The sequence below is a fragment of the Vulpes vulpes genome, chromosome 11 (assembly GCF_048418805.1).
Source record: "Vulpes vulpes isolate BD-2025 chromosome 11, VulVul3, whole genome shotgun sequence".
Taxonomy (NCBI): Eukaryota; Metazoa; Chordata; class Mammalia; order Carnivora; family Canidae; genus Vulpes; species Vulpes vulpes.
In genome coordinates this window covers 24,774,837-24,798,634 of record NC_132790.1, presented here as the reverse complement: position 1 = coordinate 24,798,634, position 23,798 = coordinate 24,774,837, and the positions used below count along the sequence as shown (strand labels likewise).

Sequence of the window (23,798 nt, the reverse complement as noted above, 5' to 3'; positions counted from 1 at the left end):
CAGATGCAAGTGAGATTTTTCCTGTGGGACCCTCAAGCTGTAGAATACCTGTTAAGTAAGTTTAGTGATCTGCCAGGATTCTAACTAGCACGCAGTTCTTTTAGCACATGAGGAGTGCTAATTTTTTAAAAAAGATATTCTAACTCCAAAAGATTTACCCATGTCTTTAAAGAAAAGGCACTTAATTTGGGAGCCTTTATTTTCCCATCTGAATAAAAGGAGCAAAATACTTTGAAGTTTTCTGAGGAGCTTTGGGAGTATGTTAAGTATAAATAACAAATATGTGAAAACATTCTCACCATGTAGTTCTTCAACTAAATAGTAATGAATATTTTTATATGTGAATAAATATTCACATGGTTATCTTTCCTCTTGTCAGGGAGCCATTAATTGCCAGCTAAAAATGGTATCCTCATATATTATACAGTACAATGTCAGTTTGCAATGATTTTTTTTCTCTTTTACTATGTTTCAGTTAAAAGCCCGGCGATCTGAATGTAATTCTAAAGCTACCCATGCAAGGAATGATTACCTTCTTACATTAGCAGCCGCAAATGCACACCAGGATCGCTACTATCAAACAGATTTAGTTAACATTATGAAGGTAATACAGCCTTTATATCTGTGGTCATTTGTTTCATTAAAGACAAAAACAACTCATGAGTTGACTATTAGATAGGTAGACTCCATAGAAGAGCAACCAGGCTTCCTTGTAGTTCATTGAAGTTGATATTGTTTGTGTAACTTCTCTTTCAGGTAATTCTGAATTAATTTTTAATGTAAGAAAGTATTTAAAGCCAGATCACAGTAAAGGACTAACTATATTAGTCTCTAGCAGTGGCAGATATTTGCTGTATAATGGTTATTAATATATAAGATAGAAAATAGGATTATTTTTTTGAAGCTTAGATTTTTTTTAATTTCATAATTTTATCTTTAATTGATATATAAACTTGTACGTTAATGTTTTATGCTTTGGAGGTACCCATGAGAAGAGAAAATATTTAGTAGTTATATGAAAATGTCTCTACCGTAGTTAACACTGAAGTATAGATAGATCATATTACACTTTCTTGGGTACTCAAACTTATTCTTGGTTTTTGTCTGTTTATACATATATATGTATCTTTTTTTTTCACTGAAGTAAAAGGAAAGTGGTGAAAAAGAAAACCTTTATAACCTACTGCCAGATTTCCGCCATTTCTGGTATACAATTTCTTTTTCTTTCTTCTTCTTCTTCTTTTTTTTTTTTTTTTTTTTTAGATTTTATTTATTTATTCATGAGAGACAGAGAGAGAGAGAGAGGTAGAGACACAGGCAGAGGGAGAAGCAGACTCCATGCAGGGAGCCTGACGTGGGACTCGATCCCGGGTCTCCAGGATCACGCCCTGGGCTGAAGGCGGCACTAAACTGCAGAGCCACCTGGGCTACCCCCATTTCTGGTATACAATTTCTACATGGAGTGTGTCTCATTTTCTCCTGGCTTCTCAAAGACCCAAACATTTGATTATTTTATCTTTCTCTTGTATTTTCAACTCATCCTTTTCAAGCAGATTGTTCTTACTATCAAGACACATTAATTGAATTGCTTGCTTTACAAACCGTAAGCATTGAGAATGGGGATGTAACAGGAGTAGGTGCTCTTTTTTTCTACTGTGGCTTCTGGGAAAGAGATAAATTCTGTCTAGAAAATATATAAGTTCTTTCCTCAAAAGTAGACAGGACATTTCCTGGTATCTTCAGGGAAAAACAGGAGTGATACAGAACATCAAACTGGGCTAAGAAGTATCCAGTTGCAAAATTTTTTCTTTCGTTTTTGGATATTGCCTGAACTCCTGTTTTCCTAGCTTCTATCCTGTTTGAATTCTACTGGTTAGAGTACACGTGGTAAGAGAGACAGGGGATTGTTTTGACACCCCAGCTGAGAATTCAGCATACATTTTCCCCTAATATGTTGGACCTAGAGGTTTAGGCATTTTAGTATCTTATTAGGTGTTACATAGTGCTTCAGATTTATAAGAACCAACTAGAGAATTGGCCTCTCATTATAATGAGGTTTCTCTAGGGAAATATATATGTATACTCAGTCTTAGACAACTCACACTTAAAGTTGTGATTCTCTGTATACTGTCTGTTAAAGCTGTTAACAATATATTTCCCCTTTGAACACATTAAATTGAACATATAGTTGAGGCAGCAACCAAAATAAAATCTGTTTTTTAAATTGAATCCAGAGCCAAAAAAAGAATTCTTTCTTAATAAAGCCCTGTAGTCTTTGATTAAACTGGGAAAGGTATTATTTTGGGTATTATTTCGTGCCCTCTGCCCAAAACAACAAGGGAGTTAATGGGCCTGGCCAGCTCTCAGATTATATATTTTTGAACTTGCTTCAAAGTCTTAATGCAGATATTTGATCAGCACTGGGCATGTTATGCTTCAGATTACTCATTTCATGAGACATTGCAAGGTACTGGTATGATAAAAATAGAGACAGGAGTCCTCTTTTGTCTCTTAAAAACAGACAAGTATGTTCTCAGTTTTCATGTTGTGTGTATATTAATTCATTTTCTTTTTTTTTTATTCATTTTCAATTCATTTTCTTCCTCATGTTAATTCTGTAGTCTGCAGTATTGGGAAACTGTCATCAATCATATTGTTAGCTACTTAGTAAGTTTCTATCATTGAATGAACAGTGGTCCTTCAGGGCCTTTCTTAGAAATGTCTTATTTTCTGAATTGTTGCTAAAGTTATAATACCTTAGGTAGAATCTTTTTAAAAAGTTATATGTGGGGATCCCTGGGTGGCTCAGCGGTTTGGCGCCTGCCTTTGGCCCAGGGCATGATCCTGGAGTCCCGGGATCGAGTTCTGCATCGGGCTCCTGGCATGGAGCCTGCTTATCCCTCTGCCTGTGTCTCTGCCTCTCTCTCTCTCTCTCTCTCTCTCTCTCTCTCTCTATGTCTATCATTAAAAAAAAAAAAAATCTTTAAAAAAAAAGTTATATGAATAGCTTGGAAGCAGATTTTGATTCATTGATTTAATCATATGCATTTAATAGTCACTTACAGTGTGGTAAGTACTAGACTACACTTTGGGAAGGAGCAAGGATGAGTAAGACACTTTATCCTCAAAGAGCTCTGTCTGGTGGAAGAGAGAAATACATAGAAATGATTACAAATTAGAATGATGAAATTACTGCTAGAGGACCCTAATTAGTAATATTAATACCTATCCTTTTTTTTTTTCATTGCTTATACTCTGGCATTATTCTAATCACTTTAGGTTTATTATCCTTATCATTTTTTTTCCTGGTTAGAGTTCATAGTTCCTTGCTTAAATAGCACTCAGGCCTATAAATGAAATTCCAACTCAAGATAAACCCAGATAACCTCTTTCTTTGTACCTGCATCTAAGTAGCCAGGTACTACCGAAGACAATCTTTGAACAGACAGAACACATTCATGTTCATGAATTAATGTGGAACCAGTCTCAGATAGACCCTGAGCACTGTGAGACATCCTACTACATTTCCCTGGTTCACTTTTGCTAATATTTTTAGCACTTTTTTCAGCGTTTTTCCATCTCAAACCTCAAATTTGCCTCTTCTCTTTCACATTAGCAAGTGGGTTTCTTCCTAATTTACAGAGAAAATAAAAGCCATTAATCGGAAAGTCCACTGTTTTCTCATTATGTGCTTTCGTGTATGTTCAAGATTCCTCCAAGGAACCTCAACAGAAGAGCTGTTCCTCCCTATCTAAAGATGATCTTTCACCTGGGTTTTGGATATCTCATTCCCTCCTGCCTTTTCAGGATCAAAACAACTGTTTATTCAATTTCTTTCTTACATTTCTTGAACATTGTATTCTTAGGTTAAAAGTAGAAAAAAAGTGTAGAAGAGACCTTAAATGCCTGAGAGTTAGAGTGTAGTAACTGTTGGGAGCTAACATGGCCAGGTACTCTGTCTAGATTCTTTAAATACATTCTTTCATTTAGTTTTCATGACACCTTTTGAGCTAAATATCATTATCCTTGTTTTACAAATCAGATAGCAGAGCCTCAGCGAGGTTCAGTGAATATGTATATAATAACCAGGACTTAAATAAAATTCTGTGTCTTCAGAGCCTGAGTTCTTTACTATATATTACACTATGTTTTTTTCCTACATTCCATTCCAATCTTCTTGATAATAAAAATGAATATAATTAGTAGTAGCCTACTGTGAATATCATAAATTCTGAGAGGACTGTAGAATAAAATTAATAATTTAAAACTGCAATTTCTCCCCTGTTCTAGTTATTACAAAGAGTAAGATCATGTCAGTATCTAAAAACAAATACTTAGATTCCCCAATGAATATTTTGTATTCCTTATGCCAATACAGATTAAAACAGTAAATAAACTATTCTATGTCTGTATATCATCAGGCATGTATTTTTGAACTCCACCCTAAAACAAAACAAAAAAGCTGTTGCTAGGTCATGAAAACCAGACAACTGATTTTGTCACATCTAATAGTAAGCAGTTCTATTGGCTGCTGGGATGTAAAGTAGTTTGTTCCTCAGAATTCCTTTTTTTGTTAGCATATTCTCATACAATATGTAAATGATATTTTTAATAGCTTGTGTAATATTTTTAGTGGTTTGAATATGGAAGGATGAAGCACAGTGCATCATAGTAGAAAAGAGAAGAAATGTCCAGCTAATGAGGATTTGAAAAGTTTAATACTAGGCCTTTTTTTTTTTTTTTTTAAGAGAGATTTATTTATTCATGAGAGACACAAAGAGAAAGGCAGAGACACAGGCAGAGGGAGAAGCAGGCTCCTTGAGGGAAGCCTAATGTGGGACTTGATCGCAGGACTCCTTCTGATCCCAGGACTGGGAAACACTCAACCACTGAGCCACCCAGGTGCCCTAATACTAGGACCTTATTTCTAGACAGATGTTTATTGTCTTCAGTGGAAGCTAAATATATCTGGACTAGTTGATAATCAGGCAAAGTGATAAAAGTTAAACATCTTTCTATGTCAAAGAAATCTAGAAAATATATTTGGCCTATCTTATGCAGATATTTGTTTTGATTAACTAAAGAGAAAGTAGTTATTGGTATCCAAGTCCCTTATTTTTATGGCTCTTCCAGCTAACCACTAATTATTCCACAAGTCTTCCTCATTCACATGTGGAATTGTATAACTCATTTTTAAAAAAAATTTAAGTCATTGCTCCTCTGGTTTCCCTGCCAACTAATTCTGTAGCTGTTGTACTTCTCACTCATTCCAATAATGTTTGTTCACTTAACAAATTATCATGGATGTCCTTAAATCTCAAACTTGGAAAAAAAAAAAAATCTCAAACTTGGCTCTCTGCTTCTCTTACTTTGCATCCTCTTCTTTATAACCTCTTTCTTAGAAAAAGTAATCATTTGGCCTAGTTTTTATTAATGTTGTATCAGTCTCAAATCTGTATGTTAACCTTACTCTTACCATTATCTATGGTTTGCCTTTCCATCAGTGGCAGAAATTTTCTAAACTGGAGATATTGTTCCCTTGAATAAGTACCCCATCCTACGTTTCATGTGACAGCTGCTATCACTCTGTCCTCCAGAGCTCTAAAGCTGTACTATACAGTATGGTAGTCCTTAGGTTAGTCCTTAGGTTCATGTGATTATTTAAGATAATTAAAAATAAATAAAATTTTAAATTCTGTTCCTCAGCCACAATACACATATTTCAAGTGCTCCAAAGCCTCATGTAACTAGTGGTCACCATATTGAATAGTATAGATATAGAATATTTCCATCATCACAGAAAGTTCTATTGGACAGCAGTGCTCTAAAGCTTATTTAGTTTTTACTTGTTTTCCTCCCATCCTTCTTTATCTGTCTATCATCGTATGTGCTGATCATCTTTCCAGTAACCATGATCATGATTATATTTGTGTTATTTCAGAATTAATTGCTCCTTCATTTGCACTCTATACCTGGAAATAGAACAGGGTTTGGCAAACATTTTCTGTAAAGTGCCTAGTAGTAATTATTTTAGGCTTCACTGCCATAACCACTCAACCCTGACCTTGTAGTACAGTCATTGACAACATGTAATCAAATGAATAGTTGTGTTCCAGTAAAACTTTATTTACAAAATTAGATGTTCAGCTGCATTTGACCCACAGGCCTTAGTTGCTGATCCTTGGTATAGAACTTTAAACTGAATGTGAAGTTTTCAAATAGAAGTACATTCAAAGGTTAATAAAATTAATACCCATTAACTTACCACTTGGCCTATCTTATGCAGATATTTGTTTTGACTAACTAAAGAGAAAGTAGTTATTGGTATCCAAGTCACTTATTTTTATGGCTTTTCCAGCTAACCACTAATTATTCCACAAGTCTTCCTCATTCACATGTGGAATTGGATGTTCATTCCTGAACATGTTCACATGTTCATTTTCAGAAATGAAACAGTTTTAGTAAAATGGAAGCCTCCTATGTGACTCATCCTAAAATACATCTCTCTCATCCACCACATTGTAACCACTTTTCTGACTGTAATAGTGTTGTCTTAGCTGGTATTGTATTCTACACCTTGCTTTTTTCACACTGAATATTGTATTTGTGGATTAATACAGATTTTTAACTTTAGTTGTTATCATTTCTATATACTATTTCATTGTGTATATTTTATAAATTACTTATTGATGTTCTCAACTGAAATTTTTGTTTTATAAACAAAACAGTGCTATCAAACTCTCTTGTACTTGTCTCCTGGTGCACTTCTGCAAGAAGTTCTTAAGTTCTTACCTAGGAGTGGTGTGTTTTAGCAGCTTTACCAAAGAGTGTCAGATTGTGTTACAGCACTTTTTATTATACCTTTTTTTTTTTATTATACCTTTTAACATTGTTTGCATGTCATGTTAAACTTAGCAAGTATTACAGTGCGTACTAGGTGATAGGCACTTAGGGATATAGAGATGATCCATATAGTCAGTGAACCAGAAATAAGGTTATATAATTCTCTGGAGTAGCCCCTCAAGGGCTTAAGGAATATGAAGTGGTAAAGCCTTTCCCTTGCTTTATTGGTTATAATTGGCTTCCTGTGACACAAAAGGAGAAAACCATGATACTTCTTGCCCACTTTTACCAAAATTAAAAAGCAGTAATTTTTTAAAAAGATTTTTATTTATTTATTCATGAGAGACACACAGAGAAAGAGAGAGAGGCAGAGACATAGGCAGAGGGAGAAGCAGGCTCCATGCACAGAGCCTGACATGGGACTCGATTCCAGGTCTCCAGGATCACACCCTGGGCCGAAGACAGCGCTAAACCACTGAGCCACCCGGATTACCCTACTAATATAAAAATATTTTTAGCATTCGAACAATTGCTATGAACTCCTGCATGGGATCCTTTTATATAAAGCAAAAGAAAGGAAGCTATTTGGTTAAAATTTTTGAGGCTGTTCCCCTTTGTGTCTTTTCTCCATTCCCCATAACTCTGTGTATTGTCTTTTACTTAGTTTTGGTTCTTGAGGCAATTTACTGAATACTAGGCTCCTTTGAAATACAGTTTGGAAACAACTATTCTAAGATAGGATTTTCCAACTAGTAAATTTCTTATAGAATTCTCAGCTTTACCTAGGTGATCTCCGTGCTAGACTTTTTCAAAGTAATGTTTTAAAAATGTAAATCAGATCATGACTGCTTATATCCTCCAGTAACAATTGAATATTCTGGCTTGAGGGTTTATTTGGATATCTTGGGCTGGAGAATCAGCAATAAATGAGGTGTACTAAAGCAGAGAATATGCAAAACTACTTATGGGAATAATGTATAAGGTGACAGGAGGTGTAAAGAGAAAACTTAAACGAGGTCTTTTAAAATCAACTTTATTGAGGTATAATTAATATAAAATGTATCCATTTTAAGTATATAGTTGGCTGAGTTTCGACAGATGTATACACCCTTATAATCACCGTCATAATCAGAATTAATATATAGAATATTTTTATCCCCCAAAACTTTTCTCTTGTTCCTTTGCAGTTATATTTGGTTTCTATCATTATGTAACAATCAGCCCAAACTGAGAGACTTTAAACTGTCTCCATTTACTATTTCACAGTTTTGTAATTTGAAAGGCCAGGTAGGCTCAGCTGGATCCTCTGCTTAGGATCTCATAAGGGCAAAACCTTGATTTTGACTTTACCTGGATTGGATTATTATCTGGCGACTCTGAGAGAATCCACTTCCAGGGTGATTCAGGTTGTTGACTTAAGTCCTTTTTTTCTTGCCGGCTGTAGGCTGAGTCACTCTCAAATCCTAGAAGTTCCTCTCAGGTCTATTCCACATAACTCCCTTTATCTCCCAACCAGCATGTGGACTCTTTTTCATGTTTTCAATCTCTGACTTTCTCTTTTGCTACTAACCAGAGAAAATTCTCTGCTTTTAAAGGGCCCTTGTGAGAAGTTGGGCCTACCAGAAAATCTCTCTTTTGCCATATAACATAACATAATCATAGAATTAATATTGCATCATTCATAAATTCTCCCCACACTCAGATTACATAAGGGCAAGGATAGTTGGGATCATTTTATAATTCTGCCTCCCTCAGCAGTCCTATATATATTTTGTTAAATTTATTCCTAAATATGTCAGTGTTACTGTAACCATTATGTTTTCATTTCAATTCTTTTTATTAATATATAGTAATACATTTGATTTTCATTAATTGACTTATGACAGTTACTGTGTTACGCTGCATAACAGATTACTGTAAAGCTTAGTGGCTTAAACAACAAAAGTATTTCTTTTTCCTTGAATCTTTACTTTGGACAGGACTTAGTGAGAATTGTCTCTGTACCACTCCATATCAGCTAGATCAGCTCAAAGGCTAGCTCTGAATTCTTCTGGGAGTATACTTTCTCCTGTGTTTAGTGATTGATTTTTCCTATTGGCAAGATTCTGTTGGTGCTATCAGCTGGAGTTTCTGCGCTTGGCTTTTCTCTTTTGTTGGGTTCCAAAGATAAACTATATGAGGAAGGGAGGGAGACTGGTCAGGCAATATTGCTTTTTATGAAATAGTCTCAAAGGTCATACAATCTCTTTTCTGCATTCCTTTCATCAGTTACAAGTTTCACCCAAGATTAAGAGGGGTTGATAGAATAGATTCGGCTTCTTAGTGCAGTGTGGCAAAGTTATGGAAGAATAGATGGTACCAGAAATATTGCTGTGGCTGTTTTTTGGCAAATGCGATGTGCTATGTGACCTTGTATCTGTAGTCTTCCTAAATTCACTTACTAGCTCTCGTAGCTTTTTTGTGGATTCTTCACAAATTAAATAACCATGATCATGTCATAGTTTATCTTTTTTAAAAGATCTTATTTACTTATTTTAGAGAGAGAGCACATGCACATGCTGGGGGAGGGACAGAGGAAGAGGGAGAAGCAGACTCCCCACTGAGCAGAGAGCCCCCATGAGTGGCTCTATCCCAGGACCCTGGGATCATGACCTGAGCCAAAGACAGATGCTTAACCAACTGAGCCACCCAGGCACCTCTATTTCTGTCTTTCTAATTTAGAAGTCTTTTTATTTCTTGTCTTATTCCATTGGCTGGGATCCTTAGTATAATGTGAATAGAAGTAATAAAAATGGACATCCTTGCCTTATTCTGAGATCTTTTGGGGAAAGCAAACAAAACAAAACAAAACAACAACAAAAAAAAAAACAGCTTTTTAAGAATTATTTTCGTGAAATACATATTTCCATTTTAACCATTTCCTTTTTTTGCTTTTTAATTTCTTTTTAATTCTAGTATCATTATCCTATAGTGTTAGTTTCAGATGTTCAGTATAATGATTTAACAATTCTTTACTCAGTGCTCATCATGATAAATGCACTCTTAATCTGTTTTATCTCCCCTCTGGTAATCATCAGTTTATTCTCTATAGTTAGGGGTTTGTTTTTCTGTTTGTCTCTTTTTTTCTTTGTTTCTTAAATTCCACATATGAATGAAATTATATGGTATTTGTCTTTCCCCGTCTTTCCCTGATCCATTCATGTTGTTGCAAATGACACAATTTCATTCTTTTCATGGCTGAGTAATATTCCATTGTATGTATACCATATCTATCAGTGGACACTGGTCCGTTTCCATAATTTGGCTATTTAAATAATGCTGCAATAAACATAGGGGTGCAATATATCTCTTCAAATTAGTGTTTTCATATTCTTTGGATAAATACCCAGTAGTGAAATTACTGGATCATATGGTGATTGTATTTTTAATTTTTTGAGGAACCTTCACACTGTTTTCTATACTAGCTGCACCAGTTTGCATCCCCACCAACAATAAATGAGGGTTCCTTTTCCTCTGCATCCTTGCCAACACTTACTGTATCTTGTTTTTGACATTAGCCACTCTATAGCAGGTGTGAAGTGATACCCCATTGTAGTTTTGATTTGCATTTCCCTGATAATTAGTGATACTGAGCATCTTTTCATGTGTCTGTTGGCCATCTGTATGTCATCTTTGGAGAAATGTCTGCTCATTACTTTGCCCTTTTAAAAATTGAATTATTTGTTTTTTTTGGTGTGTTAAGTTGTACAAGTTCTTTATATATTTTGGATACTGACCCTTTATCAGATATGTCATTTATGAATATCTTCTCCCATTCAGTAGGTTGTATTTTAGTTTAGTTGACAGTTTACTTTGCTATGGAGGAGCTTTTTATTTTTATGTGATCCTAATAGTTTATTTTTTGCTTTTGATTCCTTGCCTCAGGAGACATATCTAGAAAAATGTTGCTATTGCTGATACAGAGAAATTACTGCCTGTGCTCTTCTAGGATTTTTATGGTTTCTTGTCTCACATTTAGGTCTTTAATCCATCTTGAGATTATTTTTTTGTATGATGTAAGGAAATGGTCCAGTTTCATTCTTTTGCATGTAGCTGTCCAATTTTCCTTGTGCCATTTGTTGAAGAGACTTTCCTATTGTATATTCTTGCCTCATTTGTCAAAGACTTATTGATTGATTAATTAATCATGGGTTTATTTCTAGATTTTCTATTCTGTTCATTGATCTGTGTGTTTCCTTTTGTGCCAATACCATATTATTTTGATTACTACAGCTTTGTAGTATATCTTGAAATCTGGGATTGTAATACTTCTAGTTTTATTCTTTTTCAAGATTACTTTGGCTATTTGTGGTCTTTTGTGGTTCCATACAAATTTTAAGATTGTTCTAGTTATGTGAAAAATGCTGATGGTATTTTATTAGGGATTTTCTAAAAAGATTTTATTAATTTGAGAGAGAAAGCACAAGCAGGAGGAGGGGTAGAGGGAGAAAGAGAAGCAGACTCCCTGCTGAGTGTGAGAGCATTATGTGGAGCTTGATCCTGGGACTCTGAGATCATAACCTGAGCCAAAGTCAGACATTTAACTGACTGAGCCACCCAGGCACCCCTTGATAGGAATTTTAATAGGGATTGAATTAGATCTGTAGATTGCTTTGGGGTCATATGGACATTTTAACAATATTTGTTCTTCTAATCCATGAGCATAGAATATCTCTCCATTTGTTTATATCATCTTCAATTCCTTTTCTCATTGTTTTGTAGTTTTTGATGTATGGGTCTTTTCACCTCCATGGTTAAGTTTATTTTTAGGTATTTCATTATATTTGGTGCAGTTGTAAATGGGATTATTTTCTTAATTTCTGTTTCTTTGTTATTAGTGTATAGAAATGCAGTGGATTTCTGTATATTGATTTTCTATCTTGTGACCTTACTGAGTTCATTTATCAATCTAGTAGACTTTTGGTAACCTTTAGGGTTTTTTATATATTAGTATTATGTTATCTGCAAATAGTGTAAGTTTTACCTTTTCCTTACCAATTTGGATTCCTTTTATTTCTTTTTCTTATTTGATTGCTATATGTAGGAATTCCAGTAGTCTGTTGAATAAAAGTTGTAAGAATGGACATCCTTGTCTTGTTTTTTTATCTTAGGGGGGAAGCTCTCAGTTTTTCATCATTGAGTATGATGTTAACTGTGAGTTTTCCATATAGGATCCTTATTAGAGGTTTATTCCCTCTAAAACTACTTTGTTGGCAGTTTTTATCATAAATGGATGTTGTACTTTGTCAAATGCTTTTTCTGCATCTATTGAAATGATCATGTGGTTTTTATCCTTTCTCTTATTGATGTGATGTATCATGGTGATTGATTTGTGAATGTTGAGCTACCCTCACACCTCAGGAATAAATCCCACCTGATCATGGCAAATGGTTTTTTTAATGTATTATTAGATTCGGTTTGCTAATATTTTGTTGAGAATTTTTGCATCTGTGTTCATCACAGATATTGACAGATACTGAGTTTCTCTTTTTGTAGTGTCTATCTGGTTTTGGTATCAGGGATTGTTGGGCTCATAGAATGAATTTGAAAGCTTTTATTCTTCTTTTTTTTTGCAATAATAGTTTGAGAATAATAGATATTAACTCTTTCTAAATGTTTGACGAAATTCACATGTGAAGCTATTTAGTCCTGGGTTTTGAAGCTATTTAGTCCTGGAGTTTTGTTTGTTGGGAGTTTTTTGATTACTGATTCAATTTCATTGATGGTAATCAGTCTGTTCAAATTTTCTTTCTTCCTGATTCCATTTTGGGAAGTTATCTGGTTTTAGGAGCTTATAACCATTTCTTCTAGGTTGTCCAATTTGTTGGCATATAATTTTTCACAATATTCTCATGTACTCCTTTGTATTTCTGTGGTGTTGATAGTTATTTCTCTGGTTTTATTTCTGATTTTGCTTATTTGAATCTGCTCTCTCTCTCTCTCTCTCTCTCTCTGCCTCTCTCTCTGTTTGATGAGTCTAGCTAAAGGTTTATCAGTTTTTTGATCCTTTGAAAGAACCAGCTCCTGGTTTCATGATCTGTTTTATTGGTTTTTTTTTACTTTCTGTTTTGTTTATTTCTGTTCTAATCTGTATTATTTTCTTCCTTCTCCTGGTTTTGGGTTTTGTTCTTTATCAAGGTCCTTTATGTGTAAGACTGGTTGTTTATTTGAGAGTTTTCTTGCTTCTTGAGGTAGGCCTGCCTAGTTTTGCTATAAACTTGCCTCAGAACAACTTTTGCTGTATCTCAAAGGTTTTGGACCACTGTGTTTTCATTTTAATTTTTCTCTGTGTATTTTTTTATTTCCTCTTTGATTTCTTATTTAACCCATTCATTGTTTAGCAGCATATTATTTAACCTCCTTGTATTTGAGTTCTTTCCAGATTTTTTTTCTTTTGGTTGACTTCTCATTTCATAAAGTTGTGGTAAAAGAAAAAAAGGTGCATGGTATGACCTCAGTCTTTTTGAATTTCTTGAGACTTGTTTTGTGGGCTAAAATGTGATCTCTTCTGGAGAATGTGCCATGTGCATGTGAAAAGAATGTATATTCTGCTGTTTTAGGGTGGAATGTTCTGTATATATCTGTTAGATCCATCTAGTCTGATGTGTCATTCAAAGCCACTATTTCCTTGATTTTCTGTTTGGATGATCTATCCATTGATGTAAGTGGGGTATAAAATCCCTTATTATTATTTTATTACTATCACTCACTTCCTTTGTATTTGTTATTAACTGCTTTATGTATTTGGGCACTCCCACATTAGATGCATATATATTTACAATTCTTATATCTTCTTGTTGGATTGTTCTGTTTATGACTATATAGTGTCCTTCTTTGTCTCTTTTTACAGTCTTTGTTTTAAGGTCTTATTTTGTCCAATATAAGTATTGCTATCCCAGCTTTCTTTTTACTTCTATTTGCATGATAAATACTTTTCCATCCCCTTGTTTTCAGTTTATATGTGTCTTTAGGTCTGAAAGAAGTCTCTTATAGGCAGCATATAGATGGGTATTGTTTTTTTTATCCATTTCATCACTCTGTGTCTTCTGATTGAAGCATTTAGCCCATTTACATTCATAGTTAATTATTGATAGGTGGGTTCTTATTGCCATTTTGCTACTTGTTTTATGGTTGTTTTGTTGTTCCTTTCTTCTCTTGCTCTCTTCTCTCGTGGTTTGCTGGCATTTTGTAGTGATATACTTGGATTGCTTTCTCTTTATTTTTTGTGTATCTATTAGTGGTTTTTAATCTGTGCTTATCATTAAGTTTGTATATAACAACTTCTGCCAAGAGTAGTCTATATTAAGCTAATGGTCATTTAAGTGTGAACCCATTTTTTTTTCTTCAAGTTTTTATTTAAATTCCGGTTAGTTGGGATCCCTGGGTGGCGCAGCGGTTTGGCGCCTGCCTTTGGCCCAGGGCGCGATCCTGGAGACCCGGGATCGAATCCCACATCAGGCTCCCAGTGCATGGAGCCTGCTTCTCCCTCTGCCTGTGTCTCTGCCTCTCTCTCTCTCTCTCTCTGTGACTATCATAAATAAATAAAAAAAAAAAAAAATTAAAAAAAAAAAAAATAAAAATAAATTCCGGTTAGTTGACATACAGTGTAATACTTGTTTCAGGTGTAGAATTTAGTGATTCAACACTTCCATAGATTCAACACTTCCATAGAACATCCACTGCTCATTACAACCAGTGCATTCCTTAATCCCCATCACCTATTTAACCTGTCTCCTCACCTACCTCCACTCTGATAATCATCAATTTATTCTCTATAATCAGGAGTCTGTTTCTTGGTTTGCCTCTCTCTTTTCTCTCCACATGTTGTTTTGTTTCTTTTTTGTTTTGTTTCTTAAATTCCACATAGAGTGAAATCATGTGATATTTGTCTTTCTCTGGATAGCAACATGCAAAAGAATGGAGTTGGACCACTTTCTTATACCATACACAAAAATAAATTAGAAACGAATTTAAGACCTAAATAAATGTAAGACAAGAAGCCATTAAAATCCTAGAGGAAAACATAAGCAGTAACCTCTTGGACTTTGGCTGTAGCAGCTTCTTACTAGATATGTCTCCTAAGGCAAGAGAAACAAAAGCAAAAATAAACTGTTGAAACTTTATCAAAATAAAGCTTCTGCACAGCAAAGGAAACCATCAACAAAACTAAAAGGCAGCCTGTGGAATGGGAGAAGATATTTGCAAATGACGTAACTGATAAAGGGTCAGTTTCCAAAGTATATAGAGAACATCTACAACTCCACGCCCAAAAAACAATCCAGTTAAAAAAATCCAGGGCAGAGGCTATGAATATACATTTTTTCAGAGAAGACATACAGATAGCCAATGGACACATGAACCCATTCTTCTGTCCCCTTCATATTTTAGGTATATGGTGTCATACTTTACATCTTTTTGTTTTATGAATCCCTTGACTGATTTTTATAGATATACTTAATTTTACTGCTTTCATGCTTCCTACTTTTCTTACTCTTATTTATATTGTGTGCTTTCCACCCAAAGAGTCCCTTTTAATGTACCTCGTAGGGCAGGTATATATTGCTCATGAATTCCTTTTAACTTTTGCCTGGGAAACTCCTTATCTCTCCTATGTTCTTAATGATAGTCTTGCTGAATAAAGTGTTTCTGGATGCAGAGTTTTTTTCTTTCAGCACTTTGAATATGTCATGCCACTCTCTTCTGGCCTATGAAGTTCCTGCTGAAAAATCAGCTCAGAGCTTATGGGATTTCCCTGGTATGTAACTGTTTCGCTTTCTCTTGCTGATTTTAAAATTCTCTCCTTATTAGTACTTTTTGCCAGGTTCATAACTATGTGTTTTGGTGTGGGCCTCCTTGGGTTAAATTTGTTGGGGGCTCTCTGTGCCTCCTGCGTGTGGATTTCTGTTTCCTTCCCCTGATTCAGGAAGTTGAATATTTATTTCTTCAAATAAAATTTCTGCTCTCTTTTCACTCTCTTCTCCTTCTGGGATCCTTATAATGTGAATGTTACTATGCTTGATGGCGTCCCTGAGTTCCCTAAACCTATTTTCTTTTTTTAAATTATTTTTTCTTCTCTCTCTCCTGTTCAGTTTGATTGTTTTCCATCACTCACTCCTCTAGGTCCCTGATCCATTTTTCTGCTTCTGTGTATTTTTAATTTCAGTTATGAGTACTTGATCTCTGATGGGTTTTTTTTTCTTTATGTTTTCTGTCTCTTTGTTAAGGGTCTCACTGAGGTCCTCCACTCTTTTTCAAGTCCAGTGAGTATCCTTATGATCATTTGTAAATTATGTCGTAATTTTCATTTAGGTCTCTTGGTATGATTCTGTCCTGTTCTCTCATTTTGGACATACTTCCCCATCTCCTCAATCTGTCTAATTATCTGTGTCTGTTTCTTTGTAAAAAGTTAAGAAAAGTTAACTACATCTCCTGCTCTTGAAAGTAGTGGCCTTATGAAGAAGTAGTCTTGTATTGCCCTGCATGCAGTGTCTCCTGTTCACCAGCACCTGAGCACCTGGCACTTCAGGGGTATCTCCGTGTATACTGCATATGCTGTACTCTTGTGACTGAGCCACTTTTACCTTCAGTCTAGTCATCTGCACTGGCTCTGTTTTCCTGTTGTGAACACTATTTGGTCCCTGTGTTAGTGGGCCAGTCTTGGGTCACTTTGGATTTTAGTTGAGTCAGACCAGTCATTTGCTAGAGGATACAATAGCTCTGAAGTCCAGAGTACTTTTCCCCTGAGAAGCTTTTGGGATTGTATTGTCCCCGGAGAAGCTTTTGTTGGTGGAGGGTGCCTGCAGTCAGACCAGATGTCTGCCCTAACCCGCTATTGGGACCACAGTCCAACCAGTGTATATGATTATCTTCTACCATCTCTGGGACAGGAGTCACTTTGGACTGGTGCTGGCCCTTGTCAGCTCTTCTTGCTCTCTTCGAGGCTTGTGGCACCACTTTGAATAGGCTTCAGCTAGGGTGTATTGGGGCAGGTCTGCAAAGGAATAAGGGGGGGGGGGTTGGGATATGAGGTGTTAGTAAGGTTTGCACAGGTCTGCTGAGGGGACCTACAGCTGTCCAGAACTCTTGCTAAGGCTGACCTGATTTGAGGGGGCAGATTGATAGAAGTGTGGGGACAAGGTACTCTTTAGCAAGCTAGGTGGAGAGTGTTGGCACTGAAATGGTTCCACAAGTGTCCATGCATCTAGACTGAGAGAGGCACATGACATCCACCAGCAATTTTGTTCTTGGAGAAATATCCCCACAATCACTGCCTCTCCAGTGCATGCTCTGCGATCAGTAAATAAATGTTCCTGTATACCCTAGGCATTTTTCAAACTGCTGTTTCTATGCTGTATCTCAGAGCTGTATGCTATTTCTTTAAGGGCAGTGATTCAGCATTTCTTCCCCTCAGGCTCTCCCTGAGCTGAGCCCATTGATTTTTTTTTTTTTTTTTAAGTTCCAGGTGTTGAGGATCCCTGGGTGGCTCTGCGGTTTAGTGCCTGCCTTTGGCCCAGGGCGCAATCCTGGAGTCCCGGGATCAAGTCCTGCGTCAGGCTCCCGGCATGGAGCCTGCTTCTCCCTCTGCCTGTGTCTCTGCCTCTCTTTCTGTGTGTCTATCTTGAATAAATAAAAAATAAAAAATAAAATCATAAAAAAAAGTAAAGTTCCAGTTGTTAATTTAAGCCTTGATGATTGTAAGAACTTAGAAATTAGGCCCCTCTTATTTTCAAAGCCAAATATTATGGTGATTTGTCTTCCCCACTCGAGTTCCCCATGCCCAGGGTGTTTGGTCTAAGGGTCTGTTTCTTTCCCCTCTCCAGCCTCCAGTATCCCTCCCGTGGACAGCTCCATAGATCTGTTTAGCTCCTGACTGTGTCCCCACTCTTCCTACCCTCTTTGATGTGGCCTTTACATTTAGCTATAGAGAATCTGTTCTGCCAGTCTTCAGGTGGTTTTCTGGGTTATGTACACTGATTTGGGTGTTACCTTGCATCAGTGGGATGCTCCTACTCAGCCATCTTCTCCAGATGTCTGATACAGACCTAACCATTTCTATATGTACAGTTGATTGGCATTTAGTACACATAAGGCATTGTGCAACTATCAACACCATCCATCTCCAGAACTTTTTCATCTTCCCAAACTGAAACTCCATGCCTACTAAATGATTACTCCCCATTCCTTTCTCCTTTAGCCCCCTGAAAACCACTATTCTACTTCTGGTATATGAATTTGACTGCCATTAAGCACCTCATATAAGTGACGTCATACAGTTCTGCCCTTTTCAGTCTGCTTTATTTTACTTAGTGTAATGTCTTTAAGATTCATCTGTGTTATAGTACATGTCAGAATTCCATTCATTCTTAAGGCTGCACTTTTATTATCTATATGCTATATCTATATCACAAATAATTTTAAGTGCCTCTTTACCAACAAAGTGAGCTCTGAGCACTTTCTGAATCCTTGCTGTCAGGGACTTTACAAATTAGAAGGAGAACTAAGACATCTACAAAAAGGGTATCTAACTACAATTGATCAGTAACATGGCACACAGCAGGCAGTGAGGACGTGCATGCCCTTGTTCCTTCTTCTTTCTTGACTCCATCTTCATGGTAGCAGCTGTGGTGCCTGTGTTCAGTCATGGACATGTAGCTCTTTGTTCACACCCAGGAGCTACACACCCTCAAAGTGACCAGCCTGGAGATTATCATCCAGTTCAAGGCTCATGTTGTCTTGCTGGAGGGCATCACTCCAGAAGATCAAGTAATGCTCCTGGCAGGCATACCCCTAGAGGATGAGTCTACCCTAGGTCAGTGTGGAGTGAAGGCTCTTACCACCCTGGAAGTAGCCAGCTGCAGCTTGGAAGTAAAAGTCCATGGTTCCCTGTTGTGTGCTGGGAACATAAGAGAGCAGACTCCCAAGGTAACCAAACAGAAAAGAAGACAAAGCAAGCCACGGGGCAGATGCAGTACAACAGCACTTTATCAATGCCATGTCCACCTCTGACAAGAAGAAAGGCCCCAATGCCAACTCTGAAGTCTGTTGTAATCTTGGCTCTCCCCAATAAAACCACTTAGTTCAGTAAAAAGAAAACAAAAGTAGGGGGATCCCTGGGTGACTCAGTGGTTTAGCGCCTGCCTTGGGCCCAGGGTGTGATCCTGGAATCCCAGGATTGAGTCCTACGTCAGGCTCCCTGCATGGAACCTGCTTCTCCCTTTGCCTGTGTCTCTGCACCTCTCTCTCACTCTGTGTCTCATGAATAAATAAAGTCTAAAAAAAAGAAAGTATGATTTAAGAGCATGTAATAGTAATAGCCATTATTTATTTAGCATTTATTTTATACAGGGTTTATATTCATATTACCTCATGTAATCCTCAAGACAACCCTATATACGCATGAATAGCTTCCAGTCTTGCGTTTCTATGAATGTAAGTGGTACAAATAGCTATAGGCCCTCAAATATCACTAGAATATGATTCCTGACAGTAGATACTTTGTTTTGTTCCCTGTTTTAAACCTAGCACTTAAAATTGGTGTTAAATAAATAAGAAGGAAGAGACTACAGTGGTCCTTCATGGAGGATCTTTCTCCATGGGAAAGGACCTTAACATTTTAGGCCTTATATGGTGTGTAGGATGTCAGTAGGCTCTGATGGCTGAGGATGGGATTTCACAGGGATGGACTTATACGAGCACTTATGAAAGTGTTGTATAACAGAAGCCACTGGTTCCATTGGTCCTGAGGAGAGGCATGAGAATATTTGCTAAGGGTACTAGCAGTAGAATTTTGGTTTTTTTTTTTTTAAAGATTTTATTTATTTATTTAGGAGAAAGAGCACAACCGGGGGTGGGGAGGGGGGGTAGAAGGAGAGGGACAAGCAGACTCTGTGCTTAGTATAGAGCCTGACTAGGGGCTCAATCCCATGACCCTAAGATCATGACCTAGCTGAAATCAAGAGTTGGCCAGTTAACAGACTGAGCCAGCTAGGTGCCCCTAAGCAGTATAGAGTTTTTAATGAAGCTTTAAAATACTTAACTTTGAAGAAAGAATTCTAAAATGCCATTAAAGTAGCTCGCTCTTTTTAAAGTAGGTTAGAGGGACACTTGGGTGGCTCAGGGGTTGACTGCCTTTGGCTCAGGTCATGATCCTGGAGTCCTAGGATCAAGTCCCACATAAGTATCCCTGCAGGGAACCTGCTTCTCCCTCTGCCTATGTCTCTGCCTCTGTGTGTCTCTCATGAATAAATAAAATCTTTTTTAAAAAAAGGTTAGAATGTGAATACTTAACTATTATTATCTTAGCTTTTTATGCAGTTTTCTTTGAAGTGTATTTTTCCATTAAATTTAATTATTTTTATTTTTTTGTAGGTAAGTCCATTTTCATATATTAGAAATCCTGAATTGCTTTTTACTCACTGAAATTGTAGACTATTAGATAATCCAGTAGTTTTCCTAGATTCTGTGATACACTGTTGGTTAAAATTTGAAGTAGTAGACATTGATGGCATTAGTTTTGGGGTTAAGAAAGGAAGTGATATATGAACAAACAGAATCTTCAACATTCTTAGCCATTTCTGGACTTAGCAAGTTTTCTTTGTTTATAAATCATTTTTTTAAAGATTTTATTCATTTATTCATGAGAGACACGGAGAGAGAGAGAGAGGCAGAGACACAGGCAGAAGGAGAAGCAGGCTCCAAGCAAGGAGCCTGATGTGGGACTCGATCCTGGGATTCCAGGGTCACGCCCTGGGCCAAAGGCAGGCGTCAAACCACTGAGCAACCCAGGGATCCCCTATAAATCATTTATTAAGAGCCCTCCCTCTCTCTTTTTCAAACCATTTTGAAAAGGCAAATAGTATTCATCTTACTGGTATCTGCTGGCTCTTGTTTATGATTCTCAGGCTGATGTAATGATGTCATAATATATAATAGAGGTTATATTCTATCACTGAGGTGCTCAGCTATTGCTTAAATAGTCCCTGACCACAGATAGGTGTTTTTTTGAACATAGTGCCCTATTCCTATAATGAAGATCAGGTCTCACTTCTGTGCATTTGGTGATGTTTATCTGGTATGGCCAATGTGTAGGTTTTAAATTTCATTCAGCAGAGTATTTAAACCTAAGAATTGTATCTCTTTTATCACAAATAACATGATACAGAGTTTGCCAAACTCCATTTTCAGACATGGCTTTATAATTTCTGACTTACATGCATGTCATGTTATTCTAATTTTTTTCATATTAAATTAGTCAGCACAACCATATTTCCTTGATTCTAAGATTCATAGTTTTAGGTCTTTTTAAGATTTTATTTATGGGACTCCTGGGTGGCTCAGCTGTTGAGCTTCTGTCTTTGGCTCAGGGCATGATCCCAGAGTACCAGATCAAATCCCACATCAGGCTTCCTGCAAGGCGCCAGCTTCTCTCTCTCCCTATGTCTCTGCCTTCTCTCTATGTCTCTCATGAATAAATAAATAAATATCTTTTTTAAAAAAAGATTTATTAATTTGAGAGAGTGTGAGTGTGGATGGGGGCACGGGCTAATAACACAGAGGAAGAGAGAGAATCTCAAGCAGAGTCCACGCTGAATGGAGAAGCCCAGTGTGAAGCTCAGTCCCACAACCATGATGAGATCATGGATGCTCAACTGACTCAGTTACCCAGGTGCCCCTAAGGTTCACAGTTTTTTTAAGAAAAAACCTTTTAATGTTTTTTAATCAGCAGTGCTTCTAGTATTCTGTGATGTCTTAAAGAGAGTTTTTCCTAAGTTTCCAATTTGTACAAGGCACAGAGGAAGACTGCAAAAATAATTTTAATAAAAACTCTACTTTCAAGGGGTGCTTGGGTGGCTTAATCAGTTGGGATCCAACTCTCGATTTTGGCACAGGTCATGATCTTAGGGTCATGAGATTGAGCCCCTTGGGCTTCATGCTCGGCATGGAGGCTGCTTGGGATTCTCTCCCTGTCTCTGTTCCTACCCCCAACCAAAAAAACAAAACAAAACAAAACAAAGCAAAACTCTACTTTCAAAAAATTAAGACAAAGATTGGTCTTTGTACATTTCTGGCTTTCTCCCCGTTTCTCAGACAAACTCTTACAAGTTTACTGGCAGTTCAAATAGTAAACCTAATGCCACTCATCTTTTCTGCACCATTTATTAATCTGATTTTAGGGATCCCTGGGTGGCGCAGCGGTTTGGCGCCTGCCTTTGGCCCAGGGCGCGATCCTGGAGACCCGGGATCGAATCCCACATTGGGCTCCCGGTGCATGGAGCCTGCTTCTCCCTCTGCCTATGTCTCTGTCTCTCTCTCTCTCTCTGTGACTATCATAAATAAATAAAAATTTTAAAAAAAATAAATATTAAAAAAAAAATCTGATTTTATTCTAAATGTAAATACTCCAAACCAAATGAGATAAGTCATTCTATTATGATCTTAGAAGGAGTAAGTCTGTATACGAAAATACTAAGTGTTGGGATGCCCTTCATTATCTCATAAAGTTTTTAAAGGAAGTAAGTAGATATTACCATTGAATTTAGCATTCTGCTCTTTAAGTATTAACTCAGCCTTAACAAGTGATTATGAGGCTAAGTGATAATACCAGGTGTGCTATTTCAAAGAAAATCTATATAAAAGGTATTAGTGTACATATAGATATATATAGATATATATGTATGTGTATAATAAAAACCATGTTTTTCATGTAAGATGAATCCTTGCATGAGGTCTTAATGTTATTATCCAATAATTTTTGAAGGGAAGACTATCTGGCCTTGGTTTTTGTTTTGTTATGTTTGTCAACTTGTGGCATATCTTTTAATGTTATAAAACCATTAAAGCACCAAGGAGAATTGTTGGTCAGAGAATGAAGCTCAAGTACATAGAAGCACAGGTGGGTCTCTAGAATAAAGATAATTGGTCAGAAGCCTCTTGACTTCTGTAAGCAGGCTCTATGCACATGGAGTAGTTCATAGGCTTTAATACTGCCAAGAATAGTAGCATGTTTGTAGGGCTTTCTAGAATTGCATCTCAGCACTGTCATTTTGTAAATGAGAATAAAATTTTATTTAGGAAACAGATTTATCTTTCATTAGTATAGTTAGAAATAAAATATGATTTGGCAAAAAGAGCTCCCATTCAAGGTTCCTATTGAGACACCTGTGCCACAATTGTCCTAATACTACTTGTAATCTGGGCCCTGGTTATCCTCATATATTATCTTTCAGTGACAGACACATCATGACTTAATAACTACAAATAAGATAGCACATCTAACAGACGGCTCTCTGGAAAGGAGTAACTCTGAATAAAAGTTGCAGGTCCATGGGCAGTCCAGGTGGCTTGGCGGTTTAGCGCTGCCTTCAGCCCAGAGCCTGATCCTGGAGACCTGGGATTGAGTCCCATGTAAGGCTCCCTGCATGGAACCTGCGTCTCCCTCTGCCTGTATCTCTGTGCCCCCCCTCCCCCGCCCTGCCCTCTCTGCCTCTCATGAATAAAGAAATAAATAAAATCTTAAAAAAAAAAAAGTTGCAGGTCCACCTACAGATATTTTCTAGAAAGCAGAATTATAAATTACAGTTTCAAAACAAATGACAGAGAGCTCTCACTATTGTAGACTATTGAGTTATGTATCAAAAAGTCTTTTTAATTCTTTCTAAAAGTAATTTTTGGAGCATCTGCACTGTACCCTTATTACTCTGAGGATAAAATTGGAAAACCTCAAGATAATTAAAAAGGTGTATGTTCTCTGCTAACTTTATCTTTTAAAATTCAGATATAATTCACATAACGTAAAGTTCATCATTTTAAAGTATACATTTCAATGGGTTTTTCTTTTTTTAGCATATCACAAGGTTTTACCATTACCACCATAATCTAATTCCAGAAAATTTTCATTACCCCCAAAAGAAACTGTA

The 23,798-nt window shown here is 36.7% G+C and overlaps 1 protein-coding gene across 5 annotated transcripts in view; it reads left to right on the top strand.

Moving 5' to 3' along the window:
- FCHSD2 (FCH and double SH3 domains 2) overlaps positions 1-23,798 on the top strand; it is a 309,076-nt gene that overhangs the window by 164,350 nt on the left and 120,928 nt on the right. For all 5 annotated transcript variants that reach the window (XM_026010537.2, XM_072727353.1, XM_026010536.2 and 2 more), the window contains exon 8: positions 476-604. In XM_026010537.2, coding sequence (XP_025866322.2) covers positions 476-604 — 129 coding nt within the window. The remainder of the gene's footprint in view (positions 1-475; positions 605-23,798) is intronic.